Genomic DNA, 17,611 nt, shown 5'->3' on the forward strand with positions numbered 1-17,611 from the left:
TCTGCATGACCCCGCTGGTTCCCCCCACCCACCCCAGCTCCCACACACCGTGTTCAGAACCGGCGGCTGGCCCAGCACCTGCCTCTCCTCCCCGGGGACTCCTCCGGGGTGAGCTAGCGGGGAGAGCGCTTGGCCCCTGCCCAGGGGAGGAGGAGGAGGAGGAGGAGGCAGGCTGGGAAGGAGGCTGAGGCCAGTGTCGCAATCCTGGGCTGTGCCGGGACCTTTGCTCCGCGAGGTGTCTATGGACGGGAGGGCCCCGCCTCTGGAGGCTGCCGGGAGCGGGGTGGGGGTGTCCGGGAGGCCGTCCTTCTGGAAGAGCAGCTAAGAGTCGCAGGGGTGAGGAGAGGAAGGGGGGAGAGAGAGGGGAAATGTGACTGCCGTGGTGGGGGCTGGGGGCCCCCCCTGGGTGGCGCCAGGCTGAGGGGGGGCCCCGCTGGGGAGGAGCCAGGACTGGGGAAGCTGCCTGGGGGCGGGGGCCCAGAGGCCAGGGCTCGTCCATCTGCAGGACCGGCAGGAAGAGGAGGTGGCCCGACCCCTGGGCAGTCCCTCCCCTCATCCCTTCCCCACCTTCCTTCCCAGGCCCCCTCTCCTGCTCTGACTCCTCACTGGCCCCGGCTCTGCATCCTCCTGCTCTCCCAGCCAGGGGGCTCCAGAGACTGCCCGGCCCAGGCGGGGATCCTGGCGGGCCGGGGCGAGCGGTGGGTCCGGTGGGTCCATCCTCAGCACCGGCAGGGGCAGCAGTCGGGGCGGGGGGGGGGGGTGGCTGTTGAGGAGGGGGGCTCCCTGGGGACCGGGGAGAAGGGAGGGAGGATGACAGGAGGGCAGTGATGGGGAGGTTCAGGCCCTGTGGGAGCCGGGGCAGGAAGTGTGTGCCCCGGATTCACTGGACTTGGGAGGTTTGTGCTGGGACCTGGGACATGGCGCGGCAGTGCGAATGCGTCTCTGGGTGGGGTGTCCTGGGGCCTGTGCCCCAGTCCTGCCCAGCTGTGGCTGCCTCCAGCGCCTCTCGCTGACAGGAGAGGGGGAAGGTATGCCCAGATGCTCCCCTGATAAGCCTGGGCAGAAAAGGGGCGTGGGGAGGGCGGCACAGGGGAGACCCTGCAGTCACAGAGACTCGAGTCAGTGGCCCGGCTTGACACGGCCTAAATTGTGTGGTTGGAGGCAACAGACACGCACTCTGAGCCTCAGTTTCCCCAGCCCATAAGGCGACAGTGAAGGAGGCACGCAAAGTCTTCGCAGAGGTCACTGGGCAAGTAGGCATTTGTGGGTACTGGGGTGCCGAGGAAGGCAGGGTTAGAAGAAAGGAGCAGAGGCCGGGAACGGAGTATGTTTTGGGAGTGGGTGACCTGGGTTGTCGCTGCAGGACAGTCCCTGGGTAATGTCCAGGGCGCCAGGAAGAGATGTCCTTGTGGCTGCAGGCCTCCGTGCCCGCCGTTTCTCCTGGTAAGCTTCCCGCCAGCATCCCCAGCCCTCTCCCCAGCATACACCCTCGCTCCTCTCCTCCCTCTGCCCCGTCCCTACCCGCCTCTGCCCTGCCCTGCCCTGGAGAGCAGCGTCCAGAGCCGGCCGTGTGGCCCTGTGCCCGGCCCACCTCAGTCCCGGCTCCTGGCACCCGGGGGAGTGGGCAGGTCCAGCCGCTTGGAGCAGTTCGATCCGGGCTCTGAAATGGAGCCACTGTATCCGCACCCCCACTCTGGGGGTCAAAGGTTAAGATCCCGGTTCAAGGTGTCCAGGTGCGAGGGGCTAACCAGCCCACGCCAGCTCAAGCCCAGGCCTGTGCCGGGGCTCTGCTGCCCTCTGCGGGCGGAGAGGAGTTTGCAGTTTCCCGGGAGGAGCCCGAGCCGCCCTGAGATGCCCTGGGGTCTCTCTTTGGGGGTCCAGACTCAGCGGCGGCGCTGTGGGAGTCGGAGGCTCCAGATGCGAGGGGGCCAGTGCCAGGAGGCGGCAGCTGTGTGCTCGGGGAGACCGACTCACCCCTCTCCATGGGGGGCCCCGTGCAGGGGTGCCTGGAGGCCCCAGGGCCCACGGCCCCACTCCCCAGGGTGGAAACGCCTCCAGATTCCACAGGTGAGGAGCTTCTGGATGTGATGTGTGTGTGTGTGTGTGTGTGTGTGTGTGTGTGTGTGTGTGTGGCGGGGGGGGTAGTCCCTGGACCCGAGATCCCTTGGCGCTCTCCATCCTAGAGGTTCGAGGTGAAGTCAAAGGCTGTGGAGCCCGGGAGACGCATTTCTTGTCTGTAGACTGGGGGAGCAGGCCCGTTCTCTCGAGCACGGGGTGAGGCACGCCATGGACACAGCGATGATCCCTGGGATACCCACGAGGGCCACCAGACGGGCCGGCCTGCATGTCATCAAGGCCCCTCGGGGTGGCTAGGGCAGGGGCCGATGGGGCACCACGCTTTTTCCTCAGAGAGGAACGTGCTGCTCCTTCCCTTTATCCAGAGTTCCGTCCACAGAAACGGAAAAAGGGGCCCGCCCCAAAAATGCTGGGCAACGAGCTGTGCAGCGTGTGCGGGGACAAGGCCTCCGGGTTCCACTACAATGTGCTGAGCTGTGAGGGCTGCAAGGGCTTCTTCCGGCGCAGCGTCATCAAGGGGGCCCGCTACCTGTGCCACAGCGGGGGCCACTGCCCCATGGACACCTACATGCGGCGCAAGTGCCAGGAGTGTCGCCTGCGCAAATGCCGCCAGGCCGGCATGCGGGAAGAGTGTGAGTGTCGGGCAACAGAGCCTGGGGGTAGGTTGGGGGGGGCGTCCGAGCACGGGGCAGGGGTGCCAGCAGCTGAGCCCATGGGCACTCCTGGTCAGCCCATGCATGCAGGTTAAAATCTCCATCTGTGGGGCTGGAGCAATAGCACAGCGGGTAGGGCGTTTGCCTTGCACGCGGCCGACCCAGGTTCGATTCCCAGCATCCCATATGGTCCCCTGAGCACTGCTAGGAGTAATTCCTGAATGCAGAGCCAGGAGTAACCCCTGTGCATTGCCGGGTGTGACCAAAAAAGAAAAGAAAAATCTCTGTCTGGGATGGGAATGTTGTAGGGGAAATAACATTCAAGGCTGGCATTGGCACTTCACATGCAGGAGCCTTGGGTTCGATCCCAGCACTGCATGGTCCCAAGTGCCACCAGGAGCATTATGGGCCTTAAGCACTCCCCAAAGGAACAATGGCAGAGTCTGGAGTGATAGTATAGGGATTAAATTGCTTGCCTTGTACCTGCAGCTGACCCGGGTTCGATCTCTAGCACCCTGTATGGTTTCCCTGAGTCCCTCCAGGAATGATCCCTGTGTGCAGTCAGGAGTAAACCCTGAGCACTATTGGATGTGCCTCCCTCACCCCCATCCCCCCAAAATCAACAATAACAACAACCAAAATCTCCGCTGGGGGCAGGGGAGGGTGAGGGAATGGCTCAAGGAGCTCACACCTGTGCTTCACATGTGATAGCTCCGGGTTCAGTCCCTGCCACCACATCATCCCCAAGCAACGCCAAATGTCACCCCCAAATCGAGAAAATTCCTAATTCAATCAGGTCCTCTCTCTGCCTTCCCTTCCCGTGTATGCTTGGCTCTCCCGGGGCCCCGGCCTCCCCACCTCACTGTGGGCCTGAATGCAGGTGTCTTGTCGGAAGAACAGATCCGCCTGAAGAAACTGAAGCGCCAAGAGGAGGAGCAGGCTCAGGGCTCTGCACCCCCCCAAACTTCCTCCCCGCCTCCAGCGCTGCCCCAGCTCAGCCCAGAGCAGCTGGGCATGATCGAGAAGCTGGTGGCCGCCCAGCAGCTGTGCAACCGCCGCTCCTTCTCTGATCAGCTTCGTGTCACGGTAGCTGCGGGACCCGGGGGACCGGAGGCTGTGCCCAGAGTGCCCTGCTCCGGGTCTGACTCAGACCCATCTGGTTTCCCCGCCCTTCACGGTAGCCTTGGCCCATGGCACCCGACCCCCAGAGCCGGGAGGTCCGGCAGCAGCGTTTTGCCCACTTCACCGAGTTGGCCATCGTCTCAGTGCAGGAGATTGTGGATTTCGCCAAACAGCTGCCTGGCTTCCTGCAGCTGAGCCGGGAGGACCAGATCGCCCTGCTGAAGACTTCGGCGATCGAGGTGGCTGGCAGAGGCCACGGGGGAAGGGAGACTCCGGGAGGGGGTGGATCGTTGGGGAGGGAGGCGGTGGCCCTAGCCCACTCGCTGGGGGACTCAAGGCCCGAGGAAATAGGGCTGAGGGGCTGGAGCCTTTCTCTGCGCTGCCCTGTGCCAAGACCGATCCCCGAGTCCCTGACCCACGGCTGCTGCTGGTGTGCAGGTGATGCTCCTGGAGACGTCTCGGCGCTACAACCCTGGCAGCGAGAGCATCACGTTCCTCAAGGACTTCAGTTACAACCGGGAAGATTTTGCCAAAGCAGGTGAGAACGGGCTTCCCAAAGGGATGGATGCTTCTCACGAGGCCACAGTGGTTCCAGAGCTGCAGGAGCAAGGTTTACTGTGGCAGGAAGGGAGGGATCAGGGCCGGAGCGATATAGTACAGTGGGTAGGGCATTTGCCTCGCATAAGGCCGACCCGGGTTCGATCCCAGACATCCCTAATGGTCCCCCGAACACTGCCAGGACTAATTCCTGAGGGCAGAGCCAGGAGTAACTCCTGATCCCCACTGGGCTCCTGTCTTCTGTTGTATTGGAACAGTGGTCTGCAAACCGTGTTCCAAGGAACTGGAGGGGGTTCCAGTGATGTGTTACCTTTGAAGACAGACTGTAGGTTACAGTTTCTGCATTAGAGAGGGTGCTGCGGCTGAAGGAAACAATTTTTATTTTATCATTTTATTTGTTTTATGGAGCCAGGGACCAAAACCAGAACCTCACCACGTGCAGAGCAAGCTGTTTACTGCTGAGCTTCACCCCCAGTCCTCTAGGAAAAGATTTTATAGCTAGGAAATAAAATTTGACAACCACCACACTGAACCTTCCAGTGGCGGATGGTTGGTGAACAAATCAAATGTGCTCTTTAAGGATCACAAGAGGGCTGGAGCCATAGCACAGCGGGTAGGGTGTTTGCCTTGCACACGGCCCACCCGGGTTCAATCCCCAGCATCCCATATGGTCCCCTGAGCACCATCAGGGGTGAGTCCTGAGCGCACAGCCAGGAGTAACCCCTGTGCATCTCCAGGTGTGACCTAAAAAGAAAAAAAAAAAGGATCACAAGAACTGGTCCCCCGCCCCCTTTGTTTGTTTTTGTGCCATGCGCCCCCAACCCTCATGATGCTCTGGGGCTACACCCAGCTCAGTGATCAGAGGTCACTCTAGCTGGTGCTCAGGGGACCATGCGGTGCCAGGGATGGAATCTGGACCCCCTACTTACAAAGCATGTGCTCCAACCTTTTGGCTTCAGTTGTGTTTTATGATGAGCCCTGGAAGCCAGTGCTGAAATATGGCAAATATGCCCTCCCAGGCTCTTAGGACGATGCTGTGGGTTTCTTTACAGGTAGCTGCTGTTCAGGTTTGTTATGTGAGTGGGGGTGGCAGGTTAAGGCGGGTGTGGAAGGAGGTGAACGGAGGATTGAAGGGATTGAAGGAGTTTATCACCTTCAGAGGCAGGTCTGTGAAATGGGCTGGATGCTCAGACTTCTTTCTCAGGGCTGGTTTCCAAGTCAGGGTCTATGAGATCTTTGATTTCTGGTAACTCGATTCAGCTCACAGGCCCTTTACTGTTCCATCTCGGGGCACTCTGTGAGTTCTCTAGGAGAGAGGACCTTTTTTTTTTTTTTTCTTTTTGGGTCACACCCGGCGATGCACAGGGGTAACTCCTGGCTCTGCACTCAGGAATTACTCCTGGCGGTGCCCAGGGGACCATATGGGATGCTGGCAGTGCTCAGTACTTCTCCTGGCTCTGTGCTTAGGGATCACTCCTGGAAGGACTCAGGGAACCATTTGGGGTGCCGGGATCGAGCTTGTATGGCCTACTCACTGTATTATCTCAAGAAAGCTTTTTCAATTTTATTTTTGGCTTCTTGGTTTCTGAGCAGCCCATCTGTTGCTCAGGTATTACTCACAGCTCAGTGTTTGGGGTTTTTTCTGGGAGGGGCACATATGGGATGCTGGGAATCGAACCCGGGTCAGCTGCGTGCAAGGCAAACGCCCTACCCGCTGTGCTATCACTCCAGCCCCGAGGACCTTTTTCTGATGGGGAGAGAGGGCTCCTAAACAGTGCTCAGTGTGGCTGGGGGCCACTCCCAGTGGTGCTTGAGGACCTCCAGGGCTAAACGTGGTGCTCAGGACCATGTGGTACCAGGGATTGGATTTGGGACTTCAGGCCTATGTCCGAGCCTTTTGAACTCTCTTCCTGGATTGTCAGGGAAGATTTTGTTTTTTGTTTGGGGGAGGGGGTGGGCACACACCTGGCAGTGCTCAGTACTTCTCCTGGCTCTGTGCTTAGGGATCACTCCTGGAAGGACTCAGGGAACCATTTGGGGTGCCGGGGATCAACCTTGTATGGCCTACTCACTGTATTATCTCGAGAAATCTTTTTCAATTTTATTTTTGGCTTCTTGGTTTCTGAGCAGCCCATCTGTTGCTCAGGTGTTACTCACGGCTCAGTGTTTGGGGGTTTTTCTGGGAGGGGCACATGCATTTGCCCTTCAAGTCAGCTTTCAGACCCCTTTATTTTTACTCCTAGAGTTTTATTTAGGAGAAAGAGACAGAAGGAATAGAGATGGAGAGATAGGGAAAAAGGCAGGGCGGGGGAGAGGGAGGAGCCATAAATTACGCACCTGCAGGCTGGCATCTGGTTGACTCCAGAGTGGGACAGCCAGGAAAGCTTTTATTGTTTGTTTTGGGGCCACACCTGGCAGTGTTTAGGGCTTACTCCTGGCTCTGTGCTCAGGGGTCACTCCTGGCGGACTTGGGAGGTGCTGAACTCCCGTCTGCCATGTACGAGGCAAGAGCCCCACCCGCAGTACCGTGGCTCCAGCCCTAGAAAGCTTTGTTAAAACTGAAGGGCCTGACAGGACCGTGATGTCCTCTTTCGCCTTCTGTGGTGCCTGGACAATGCCTGAATCCAGAGGTTTTTCCATTGGTCAACTTCATGACTTTTTCCCCCAGTTTTAAAAGCCCAGCTTTGGGGGCCAGGGCGGTAACTCAAAGGGCTGGAGCATATGACTTGCCTGTGGAGGCTCCAAGTTCAATCCCCGGCACCACAGGGTGCCCAAAGCACCTCTAGGATGACGCTGGTGGCCCCCAGCATCGCTGGCCTGAACAGCGCTGCATTTTGAGGCAGCCCCAAACTTTCAGGCAGAGTACCACTGGTAGCAGTCCTCTGGGAACCTCTGTGTTGGGAAACTCCCCCCAAAATAGCACTGTAGCACTGTTGTCCCATTGTTCATCAATTTGCTCAAGTGGGCACTAATAACGTCTCCATTGTGAGACTTGTTACTGTTTTTAGCATATCGAATATGCCATGGGTAGCTTGCCAGGCTCTGCTGAGCGAGCAGGATACTCTCGGTAGCTTACCAGGACCTCTGAGAGGGACAGAGGAATTGAATCTGGGTCGGCTGCATGCAAGGCAAACGCCCTACTCGCTGTGCTATCGCTTCAGTCCACTCCCCCAAATAAATAAAAATAAAGATCCATCACTGCCCCCTTTGTCTGCCAGCCCACCTTCCCTGGCGGCATGACCCTGTTCATCTTCACCGTGGCTCTCTTCCCATTCCATCCTCCTGCCCACCCAGCCCCAGCCCCCCCCCCCACTCCCACCCCGCCTCCTAGCTACCTTATATCTTGTCTGCCTGCTCCTGCAGCTCAGGCATGCCGGGCCCTTGAGTCTGCCTCTCTATGGGTTTGTTTCTAGAAGCACTTTGACACCACCATATTTGCCTCTCATTTCTCATGTCGTCAGTGAGGAGAAAGGGGGCTTGCTTTTGTGGGGTGCACTTCCTTCATGCCAGCTCCTGCCACCCACTGCGCCTATGCGTGACTGATGACACGAAAGTGGCTGGAGAGGCATCCATTCAGGGAGCAAAAGCTGACTTCACAGGTAGGGGCAGATGCCAACTCTGAAACTAGCTTGTCCCACATACGAAGGGGCCCTTCAGATCCATCCAAGGATCACCGAGAAATGCCCTCTTAAGCAAGGCCTGTACATTGATAAACACGCTTGATAAACATTAGGGTGAAAGTACAGGAAGTGACTAATGAAGAAACCTCGAATGGAAAAGTTAGCAGATGGTTGCTAAAAAGAAATCGAGAAAGCCTAGGGGACAGTGTGGGCTGGGAGGCTTGGCCAGCATTCTTTAGAAGCTTGCTTGCTTTCGCTGCCCCTACTCCAGGCCTGCAGCTGCTCCGCAAGAAGGCGGGTTCTTGTTTTTACTTTAATGCATGCATTTCACAAATGCTTCTTTAGCAGGTATCATTTGTGCTATGTGTTATTTTAGGGACTCTTTCTGAGGTAGCTCCTATTCTTATCTCCATTTTACAGAGGGGGAAACCGAGGCCCAGAGAGCTAAAATAACTTAGCCCAGACCACACAACCTAGTGAAAGGTAGAGCTAAGACTCAGGCTGTCTGGCACCAGCGTCCACCCCCTCAACCACACTGGGTTGTGAAACTTGCATCCTCTCTCTGGTATTTGAGTCCGTAAAGGGACTTGCTAGAGAAAGGCATCTTTATAAACAGAACCAGATTGACTCCATTTCTAGTAATGCGGGGCACAAGAACTCTGAGAAGAAAAACAGAATTGGGGGCCAGGGAGAGAGCTCAAATGGTTGAACCTGGCATGTGTTTGATACCATACGGCATGACAGGAAGTGACCCCTAGTTAAAAGGATGAGTTATGGGACTGGAGCGATAGCACAGCAGGTAGGGCCTTTGCCTTGCATGCGGCCGATCCCGGTTCGATTCCCAGCATCCCATATGGTCCCCTGAGCACCGCCAGGAGTAATTCCTGAGTGCAGAGCCAGGAGTAACCCCTGTGCATCGCCAGGTGTGACCCAAAAAGCAAAAAAAAAAAAAAAAAAAAAAAAGGATGAGTTATTATGATTTAATTCAGAACCTCCTGTGCGCTGGATACAATGCTGAGGATTCTATGTGATCCATCATTTAAACATCACAGATCTTTTTTAGTGGTACTTGGATTTTCTTGAGGAGGGGTGATTTGGGGCTATTCCTGGCAGTGTTCAGGGGACTATATGCAGTGCTGGGGATTAAACTGGGGTCAGTGCATGCATTTTATCCCTGTATTCTCTCTCCAGCCCTTCTGATGGCACTTGGGATCAAATCCCTGCCTGCCATGATTGAGCTCTGCCACTGAGCTACATGCCTGGTCTCACAATAAACTTACACATTTAGAAACTTACATCTCACAGCTGAGATTAAAAAAACTGTCCAAGGGGGACCAAGGAGATAGCTCACAGGGCTAGAGTGCATGCTTTGCTTGTGGGAAGTCCTGTGTTTGATCCCTGGCACCACATGGTCCCCCAAGCACCAAACTGGGAGTAGCCCCTGACCACGATTGGGTGTGGTCTCAATAAAAAGAAAAAACAGAGAAAAGAAAATAAACTTGCCTAAGGTTACACAGAAAAGCCTGTAGATGCTTTTAGAGTTTCTCATATTTTCTTGAGTTGAGGGCTAGGAAGCCAATTCCTCCCGCTCAGGCCACATGTTCCAGCTTCCCTTCTGCCTCCCCAGGGCTGCAGGTGGAGTTCATCAACCCCATCTTCGAGTTTTCCAGAGCCATGAATGAACTTCAGCTCAATGATGCCGAGTTTGCTTTGCTCATTGCCATCAGCATCTTCTCTGCAGGTGCGGAGGAAGGGGCCTGAGGGAACCGGAACAAGAGACTTGCAACGAGGCAGCCGGAAGGCCCTCTGGGGGCAGGAATCGTGGTGGGGTCCCGCGCAAGCTCTCTGGGGCTGGAAGAGGTTGGGTGGGACTTGGTGGTTGTGATCTGGGGGATGGAACCGAGTGAGACTTCAGCCAGACCTGCTACACCTCAACTCTGTTGGTGACCCGTAGATCGGCCCAACGTGCAGGACCAGCTCCAGGTAGAGAGGCTACAACACACATATGTGGAGGCTCTGCATGCCTATGTCTCCATCCACCACCCCCACGTGAGTCTCCTCCCTCCTCTCCACAGGATGCTTCCCTGATGCACCAGTTCCTCCAAGAACCCTTCTTTTTTTTCAGGGTGGGGGGTGTGGGCCACACCCAGCTATGCTCAGAGATCACTCCTGGCTCTGTGCTCAGGAGTGCTGGCGATCGAACCAGGGTTGGCTGCCTGTAAGGCAAATGCCTTACCCACTGTATTATCACTCTGGCCCAAGAATCCTTCTGACCACAGCCTGCACTGACAGTATGCTTCCTTGGGGAGACAAAGGCTGGACTTGCTCCTCTCCTTCCCCAGGATCGACTGATGTTCCCACGGATGCTCATGAAACTGGTGAGCCTCCGGACCCTGAGCAGTGTCCACTCTGAGCAAGTATTTGCATTGCGCCTGCAAGACAAAAAGCTGCCCCCGCTGCTCTCCGAGATCTGGGATGTGCACGAATGACTCTCCTCCCTGCTGCAGAGCAGAGGCTTGGCTGCCTCCTGGAGGTGGTGCCCACAGAGAAGGGCAGACATTGCTGGCAAAAGGCAAAGGAGATGTTCACGTGACATTAAAGGAGCGTCAATAAGGCTGGGAGCTCTGTGGCTGCTGGGTACTGGAAATCCTGCTAAAGCTCCGTTCGACGAACTATACTGACCCCGCCAAAAAGCTGAACCCAGGCTTTGCACAAGTTTCTTCAAGATCCCACCCATCCCGCCCCCACCACTTCCTGTTTCTTCCCCCAACCCGGGCGAGACCCGTGAGAACTTCACTGTCACGCTGCGGCTTGGCCATAAATGTCTCGGGCTGCTTTGCTGACAGTTCTGGCACTGTTTGTATAGCAAGATCAAGATGAATAACAGAGGAGGGGCAGGGCCACGGAGGAGGGCAGCGAGTGTCCTTTGGCTTGGGGAGGGAGTGGGGTGCGTCATTTACAGCCCCCTGGGCGCCATAAGAGTCAAGTGAAACAGGTTTAGAAGCCCCGTCGTTCCCCTTTAAAGATCCAGGTAGGATCCCTTAGTCTTGGGGGAGGGACGCATTGGATTTTCACAGCGCCCCCAGCCATTCTCTTACGCTCACGTTCACGTACATATGAGACCTTCATTTTCCCATTGGTGTTGGGCGGGGAGGCTGCCCAGCTCCGGGTTGGGCCACACGGTAGGGCGGGACTCCATCTCCCGTCCCTTTTCCTGGGCCCGCGCCCTGTAGGTGAGGCCGCAGCCTTCCGGCGCAAGAGGCCCCGCCCTGACCCAGGACGCCCCGCCCTCCGGCACAGAAGCCCCACCTTCTGGCTCCCGAGACCCCGTCTTCCGACGCAGGAGGCCCCGCCTCCCAGCCGGGCGGCCCCGCCCCGGGCCCTGGAGGCCCGCCTTCCGGCTCCGGAGGCTCCGCCCACCCGCCAGGCGGCCCCGCCCTCCGACTCGGCCCACCCCCGCCCCGGCGTTGGTAGGTTCCATCGCCAGGGCGCCGGCTGCCAGCCCAGGTGGCCGGGCGCTTCCAAACGACCGAGCGGGGGGGGTGGAGGCCAGGTGTCAGTGTGCAGGTCTGGGAGACACCCGGAAGGTCTCAGGGGCCGTTTCTCTGGAGAAGTCGCTTCCCGAGGACTCTCTGGTGCGTGGAAACGGGCTCGTCTTCCACGCCGAATTACCGTCTCTGCTGAGGCCGACCCCGCAGCCGGCCCGCGGGGAGCCTCCCCCGGGCGCGCAGTGGCGCCTTCCCGCTCCCGCACGGCTTAGGTGTGCGCGTAGGCGCCCGGCTCCCTCCTCACGTCGGCTCCACCCTGCGGCGCGCGGCGCGGGCTCGCCCCGGCGCCCCCATCCCGAGGGTGAATGGTACGGCCCCCGTCGCCCTCGGCCTCGCTCCCTCAGCCTGTCAGACCGTGTGGTACGAGCACCCCCCGGTGTAGACGCGGAACTGACGCGCGCCCTGCGCGGCGCCCGCGCTCGGGAGCCCCTGCCGCTCCGCAGCGGCTGCCGCGGGCTGTCGGGCGACGCCTGGCCGGTCCCGCGAGGCCGGCGAGGTAGGGAGACCGGGGTCCCCCGGGGGTGCCCCGGAGGGGTGTTAGCCCCACGGAGGGCCGTAGCCGGGAGCAGGGGCTCGGCGGAAGGGCTGGCCCGGAGGCCGGAAAGGAGTGTGAGGGGGCGTGGGGGTCTCGCGGGGAAGGGGGCGGGCCTGGGAAGAGGGGGCGCCCCGAGCCGCCGCGGGGGTGCGGGCTGCGCGTCTGGGCTGGATTCTTGCCGGGCCGCGCCGGTTCCGGGGCGCAGGGGCGGGGGGAGCTGTCCAGCAGGTGGGGAGGCGGGGAGGGGGGTGGCGGCGGCGGGGACGGGCAGAGCCGGACCAGCCGGCGGGCCGCGCCAGGTAAGCGTCTGCGTGTGCCTGTGCCTGCCGCGGTTTTGCTCCCACGTTGGGAGGGGTGGTGCCTTAGACTCAAAGCATTTGTTGTTGGTTTTAAAATTCGGGGTTTCACAGTTGGCTTGCTGGGGAGAGCGGGGACACCATGTCATCGTCCGTGCCACAAGCTCTTTCCCTCTTTCCTCCCCACCCCCCACCGCCCTCCTCCTCCTCCTCCTCTCTCTCCTCGCCAGCCCTGCACGGGGCCTGCCCCTCTGCCCTGCATCTCCCCCACGCTGGACCAGTCTGGGCCGTGGCGCCTGCAAGGTCACTGCCTGGGGAGAGGGAGGAGGGCAGGAGAGCGCGCGCGCGTCAGCAGAGATGTCACATCGCTGTTGGGGTTCCGGTGGTTTTACGCTGACATCCTGCCCCCAGCGAGGGACCAACCCATGGGGCTGGGTAGTGTGGCCGTGGTCAGGCCGAAAAAGATGTATCACGTTGGGAGGCTTGTGGCCGCTAAGTCTGCAGCTGGGTGGAGTGGCTGGTGCGGTAGGACTTGAGCAGATGGGGGCCAAGGCCTTTGGGATACTGGAAACTGGGCACCAGGGGTGGGGTGGGGTGTCTGCTTAGTTAAACAGTTGAGTCTGCATCTGGGGGAGTAGCAAGGCCGAGTGTGTGTTAGAGGAGGACTTTGGGATCTTGATGGGGAGGGGAGAGAAGAGGAGAGAAAACTGTGCCTAGCTTTGCTGCGCAACTAACCAAAGGCAGTTGGTTAGTTGCAGTTCTAGCTTCATCCCTAGTAGCTAGAACAGACCTGCAGTCTGGATCCCCTAGGCAGACGGGCACTGTCCAGCATGCCAATGATCTGAGCTCTAGCAAATGATTCTCAGTGGAGGGGGACTGGGGTCCCACCCCGGTGAGAGGCCTGCTGACTGAAATAGGGTAGTAGAAGACACCTCCGGTGTGAGTTTTGAGATCTGGGCAGGATAGGGCTCCTGGTTTGCCGTGTGAACTGAAATTCGGAGCTTGCATCTGGAGCCTGGGGTCTGTACATTGTTTGAAGGTACAGTGGTGCTTAGCCCTGGGCCTTTTCCGCAGACTCTTTGATGGAGTGAATGATGCTTTCACCATGTCTCTGTTTTCCTTTCCCATGTCATTGTGCTTGGGAGAAGCTCCTTCCTCTCAGGTCTCTGCTTTCTGCGGTTGGCTGCTGGCTCTGAGGCAGAACAGTGAACTAGAACACTTTTTGCAAGGGCTGTGATGCCAAGAAATAAGTATATGGCTTGTTGGGGGAACTTTGTTTTGATTCTACAGAGATATTTCTGTCAAAATCTAGAGCTAGGACAAAGTGCCAGCTAGAGACAGATGGGATGGGGGGAGATAACCTGATAGTAGGTGCTACCAATGGGCGCACAGCCTCTAGATTCAAGACCAGTGAATTGTTCTGGTCCTGGCCGACTCTGGAGTAGCAGCTGCGAGCACTGTTTGGTCACCAGGCAGGGGAGGGACTGTGGTTCTGCTATAAATAGTGCTGGGAGCCAGAGTCGCTATGGAGACAAAACCGAATCCGATTACCTGCAGGTCCTCCATTGGGAGCAAGGGAAGAGGGGACCATATTTTGAGGAGTTGAGAGGTGCTCTAAATAGGTCTTTTTAAATTACTAGTGAAGGAAAAAAAGCTTGTACTCGTGGCCTGAGTCCGATAGGGCCTTCAACGTGCAGGGAGGGTGCCTGTGTATGGGAGTTCACACAGCAGCAAAGAAGAGAGTGGCGTGAGACTACGTGCCGTGTCATGGGATTCTGTGTGTGCATCATGAATAATGTCATCATAAGGCCTTGGCTGGAATCCTGGACATGCTGGGAATATCCCGGGAGGGGTGGGAAGGGCATTTTGTTGAGAGAAGTATAAGGATACCCGATAGAAAGTAAATGACAGAAAGTAAATGACAGTGGCATGTCAGCTTTTCCTGATTTGGGGCTATGGATTCGTCTCCCTGCCCATATAGAAATGTGTTATTTCTGCATCTCATTGCTAATCTCTGTGAGACAGAGAAGGATAAGGCCTCCTGTGGGTGTACTGGTTGAAACCCCGGCAGAGGAGGAAAGACCATGATTCAGCACCAAGGGCAGAGCCCGTGGTGCCGATGGGGTCCCTTCTCTTGTTGAAGAGCGGAGAGAAATGTCTCAGAGGATGCACTTGAGGCCCAGATGTTCTTCATTTGCAGTCACATGGGGCAGAGTAGCCAGCTGCTGTTCCTGTCTGAGTGCAATGAAACTATACAGTCTATATGCTAGAATTCATGTGGCGCCGAAAGTGAAATGCAGGAACAGCGAGTAATTAGGTCGCCTTCTTGGAGCTTGGAGTGTGGGTGAGTGCTGATTAGAGAGCCTGGCTTGATTCGAGCCATCCTGACAGTGCCCTGGCACAGTCCTGCCAGTGACTTTGGTGTTTGTTAGATTAACCCGGTCTCTGTCAGAAACAGAGCCTCAGGGGCAAGACTGGGAAAGCAGTCTGGTGTCTGGGTGGGGAAGGGGCCCATGGCCCTTCTCCTTGACATTTGACTCTAAGCCTACGCAGAGCTGGGGGCTGGGAAAGGTGTCGGGTTCCCTCCGGTCTGCAGCCCTGAACTGGAGGGCTTGTGACCTCAGCTTGCCCCAGAACAAGTGCCTTAGGCTGAGCAGGCACTTATCGGGTGCTTATCAGGACTTTTCCTTTGGACTTGCAGAATTCTTCCCTCAAACACTTGCTGCCTTGCTGTGTCTCTGAGATGAACGGATGAGTCGGAACCATGGTGCAGAAGAAGAAGTTCTGCCCTCGGCTGCTGGACTATCTAGTGATCGTGGGGGCTAGGTAACCAAGGGTTACTTCTTTGGTCTTGTCATCGCACCATTTCTTCCCTCTCCCCTTCCCCTGGTCTCCTCCTTCCTCTAGTGTGGTACCCTGGGAGGGACCCTGATGCTTGGGTAAGAGCAGCCCAGAGAAGCAGGGTGAGAGAGTCTGGGCCTGGAAGAACAAGACCAGGAAGCTCCCTCACACAGTGTTCTGCCCTGGCTCAGAACTCTACTTCATTTGGTAAACAGGAAAAACCGAAGGGCCTCTTTGATAATTGACCAACAGATAAGGCCTGGAAGGTGCTAATCATCTTAAGGTGTTGGTGATTTTACGGTCTCTGGTGTTGTCTTTTGGCCTCGCCCACAGGCTGAAGGTGGCCAGCAGTGCCTCTGTTTCCCAGCGCCTCACAGTTAGTCTATAGCATGGCTCTGTGCCAGCCGTGGTTAAGATGGTTAACATTAGAAAGAGCAGTCTCGGGGCCGGAGCGATAGCACAGCGGGTAGGGCGTTTGCCTTGCACGCGGCCGACCTGGGTTCAATCCCCGGCATCCCATATGGTCCCCCAAGCACCGCCAGGAGTAATTCCTGAGTGCAAAGCCAGGAGTAACCCCTGAGCATCGCTGGGTGTGACCCAAAAAGCAAAAAAAAAAAAAGAAAGAGCAGTCTCTCTTCACGGGGTGGGGCTTGGGGGTAGTGGTGAGTGGGGGCCACATCCAGCTTCCTGCTCCTCAGGCACCCGAGCAGTGACAGTGTGGCTCAGACCCCGGAGCTGCTGCGGCGGTACCCACTGGAGGATCATGCGGAGTTTCCCCTGCCCCCCGATGTCGTGTTCTTCTGCCAGCCAGAGGGCTGCCTGAGCGTGCGGCAGCGGCGCCTGAGCTTACGGGATGATACCTCCTTTGTCTTCACCCTCACGGACAAGGACACTGGCGTCACGCGTTACGGCATCTGCGTCAACTTCTACCGCTCCTTCCAGAAACGCCTGCCTAAGGAGAAAGGGGATGGTGGGACAGGGCCCCGGGGGAAGGAAGGCCCTCGGGCCCCCGGTTCAGAAGAGGCAGGCACTGGGGGCCATGAGAGCTCAGAGAGTGGCTCATCCCTGCAGCCGCCCAGTGCCGACTCCACCCCAGATGTCAACCAGTCTCCTCGGGCCAGACGCCGGGCCAAGGGTGGCAGCCGGTCCCGGAACAGTACCCTGACGTCGCTGTGTGTGCTCAGTCACTACCCCTTCTTCTCCACCTTCCGGGAGTGTCTCTACACCCTCAAGCGTCTGGTGGACTGCTGCAGTGAGCGGCTGTTGGCCAAGAAGCCGGGCATTCCTCGAGGCATACAGAGGTAGGGTGACTGAGGCCATTGTGGGGATGCAGGGGGGTGGCAGCTGGAGAGCCAAGGGCTGTTTGGTCTGTGAGGGCAGATCATGTTTCCTCTGAGGCCCGAGCCTTAAAAAGTCTGATCTCTTCCTAAACTGACTTAGTGAGTCCTCGCTAAGTGCCAGGCGTTGGGCGTCAGGCTGCCACGGCTCCCCTGGGGGCAGGCCAGGGAGCTCTTTCTTCTGCACCTACCTGTGCTCATCTCACCCCCCACTCCCCCTCGGGCACCTGCAGGTCCTCACTGAGCCCAGAGAGCGCTCACAGGTCTGCCCCCTGCTGTCCACCCTTCAGGGACACTATGTGGCGCATCTTCACTGGGTCACTGCTCGTGGAGGAGAAGCCAAGTGCCCTGCTGCACGACCTCCGCGAGATTGAGGCCTGGATCTACCGGCTGCTGCGCTCCCCTGTCCCTGTCTCTGGGCAGAAGCGAGTAGACATTGAAGTTCTGCCCCAGGACCTCCAGCAGGCCCTGACCTTCGCCCTCCCAGATCCCTCTCGGTTCTCCCTTGTGGATTTCCCGCTGCACCTTCCCTTGGAACTCCTCGGCGTGGAGGCCTGCCTTCAGGTGCTCACCTGCATCCTATTAGAGCACAAGGTGAGAGGCCTGACTTTCTAGACCTTTCTCGGGTGAGGGCCATAAAATAAGGCAGAGGCTGGACTGAGAGCTTTCTGAGGACAGCCTCATCTTAGCCGTCTTTTTTTTTTTTTAATTTTTTTTTTGCTTTTGCGATGATGCACAGGGGTTACTCGTGGCTCATGCACTCAGGAATTACTCCTGGCTGTGCTCAGGGGACCATATGGGATGTGCTAGAAATCGAACTCGGGTTGGCTGCATGCAAGGCATATGCCCTACTCGCTGTGCTATCACTCCAGCCCATCTTGGCCGTCTTTCTATCTGCAGGAGTTAGCACAATTAGCTAGGTATCCAGCAGGAGCCCAATAGGTGTGTTCGATCAAGGTCCTGGCACTGTAGGGGCTGTACTCAGGCCCTGGCCACTCAGTGGACTTTTCCTGAACTGTACCAAC

The 17,611-nt window shown here is 57.8% G+C and overlaps 2 protein-coding genes across 23 annotated transcripts in view; both read left to right on the forward strand.

Annotated features, from left to right (window-relative positions):
• The first annotated feature begins 279 nt into the window (after positions 1–279).
• On the forward strand, positions 280–11,343 carry NR1H3 (nuclear receptor subfamily 1 group H member 3). Of its 4 annotated transcripts, none has more exons than XM_055142538.1 (11): positions 296–336; positions 580–707; positions 1,364–1,443; positions 1,882–2,067; positions 2,442–2,708; positions 3,610–3,815; positions 3,911–4,090; positions 4,290–4,389; positions 9,657–9,770; positions 9,984–10,078; positions 10,372–11,343. In XM_055142538.1, the coding sequence occupies exons 3-11, from the start codon at positions 1,401–1,403 to the stop codon at positions 10,516–10,518; spliced, it is 1,338 nt and encodes a 445-aa protein (XP_054998513.1). In that variant the 5' UTR covers positions 296–336; positions 580–707; positions 1,364–1,400; the 3' UTR covers positions 10,519–11,343. The 4 variants fall into 4 exon arrangements, with proteins under 4 accessions (XP_004619133.2, XP_054998513.1, XP_054998512.1 ...); XM_055142537.1 differs by having other exon boundaries at positions 580–698; XM_004619076.2 differs by lacking the exon at positions 580–707 and having other exon boundaries at positions 280–336.
• A 201-nt stretch (positions 11,344–11,544) lies between these two features.
• MADD (MAP kinase activating death domain) overlaps positions 11,545–17,611 on the forward strand; it is a 51,241-nt gene continuing 45,174 nt past the window's right edge. For 16 of the 19 annotated variants that reach the window (XM_055143952.1, XM_055143964.1, XM_055143956.1 and 13 more), the window contains exons 1-4: positions 11,934–12,073; positions 15,110–15,234; positions 15,948–16,550; positions 16,877–17,180. In XM_055143952.1, the coding sequence (XP_054999927.1) occupies positions 15,173–15,234; positions 15,948–16,550; positions 16,877–17,180 (969 nt within the window). In that variant the 5' untranslated portion in view covers positions 11,934–12,073; positions 15,110–15,172. Of the gene's footprint in view, positions 11,665–11,744; positions 11,886–11,933; positions 12,074–12,350; positions 12,412–15,109; positions 15,235–15,947; positions 16,551–16,876; positions 17,181–17,611 lie in introns of those variants that run through there. The other 3 variants (XM_055143954.1, XM_055143953.1, XM_055143955.1) reach the window with 3 other exon arrangements.

The sequence above is a fragment of the Sorex araneus genome, chromosome 6, assembly GCF_027595985.1.
Source record: "Sorex araneus isolate mSorAra2 chromosome 6, mSorAra2.pri, whole genome shotgun sequence".
NCBI classification, from domain to species: domain Eukaryota; kingdom Metazoa; phylum Chordata; class Mammalia; order Eulipotyphla; family Soricidae; genus Sorex; species Sorex araneus.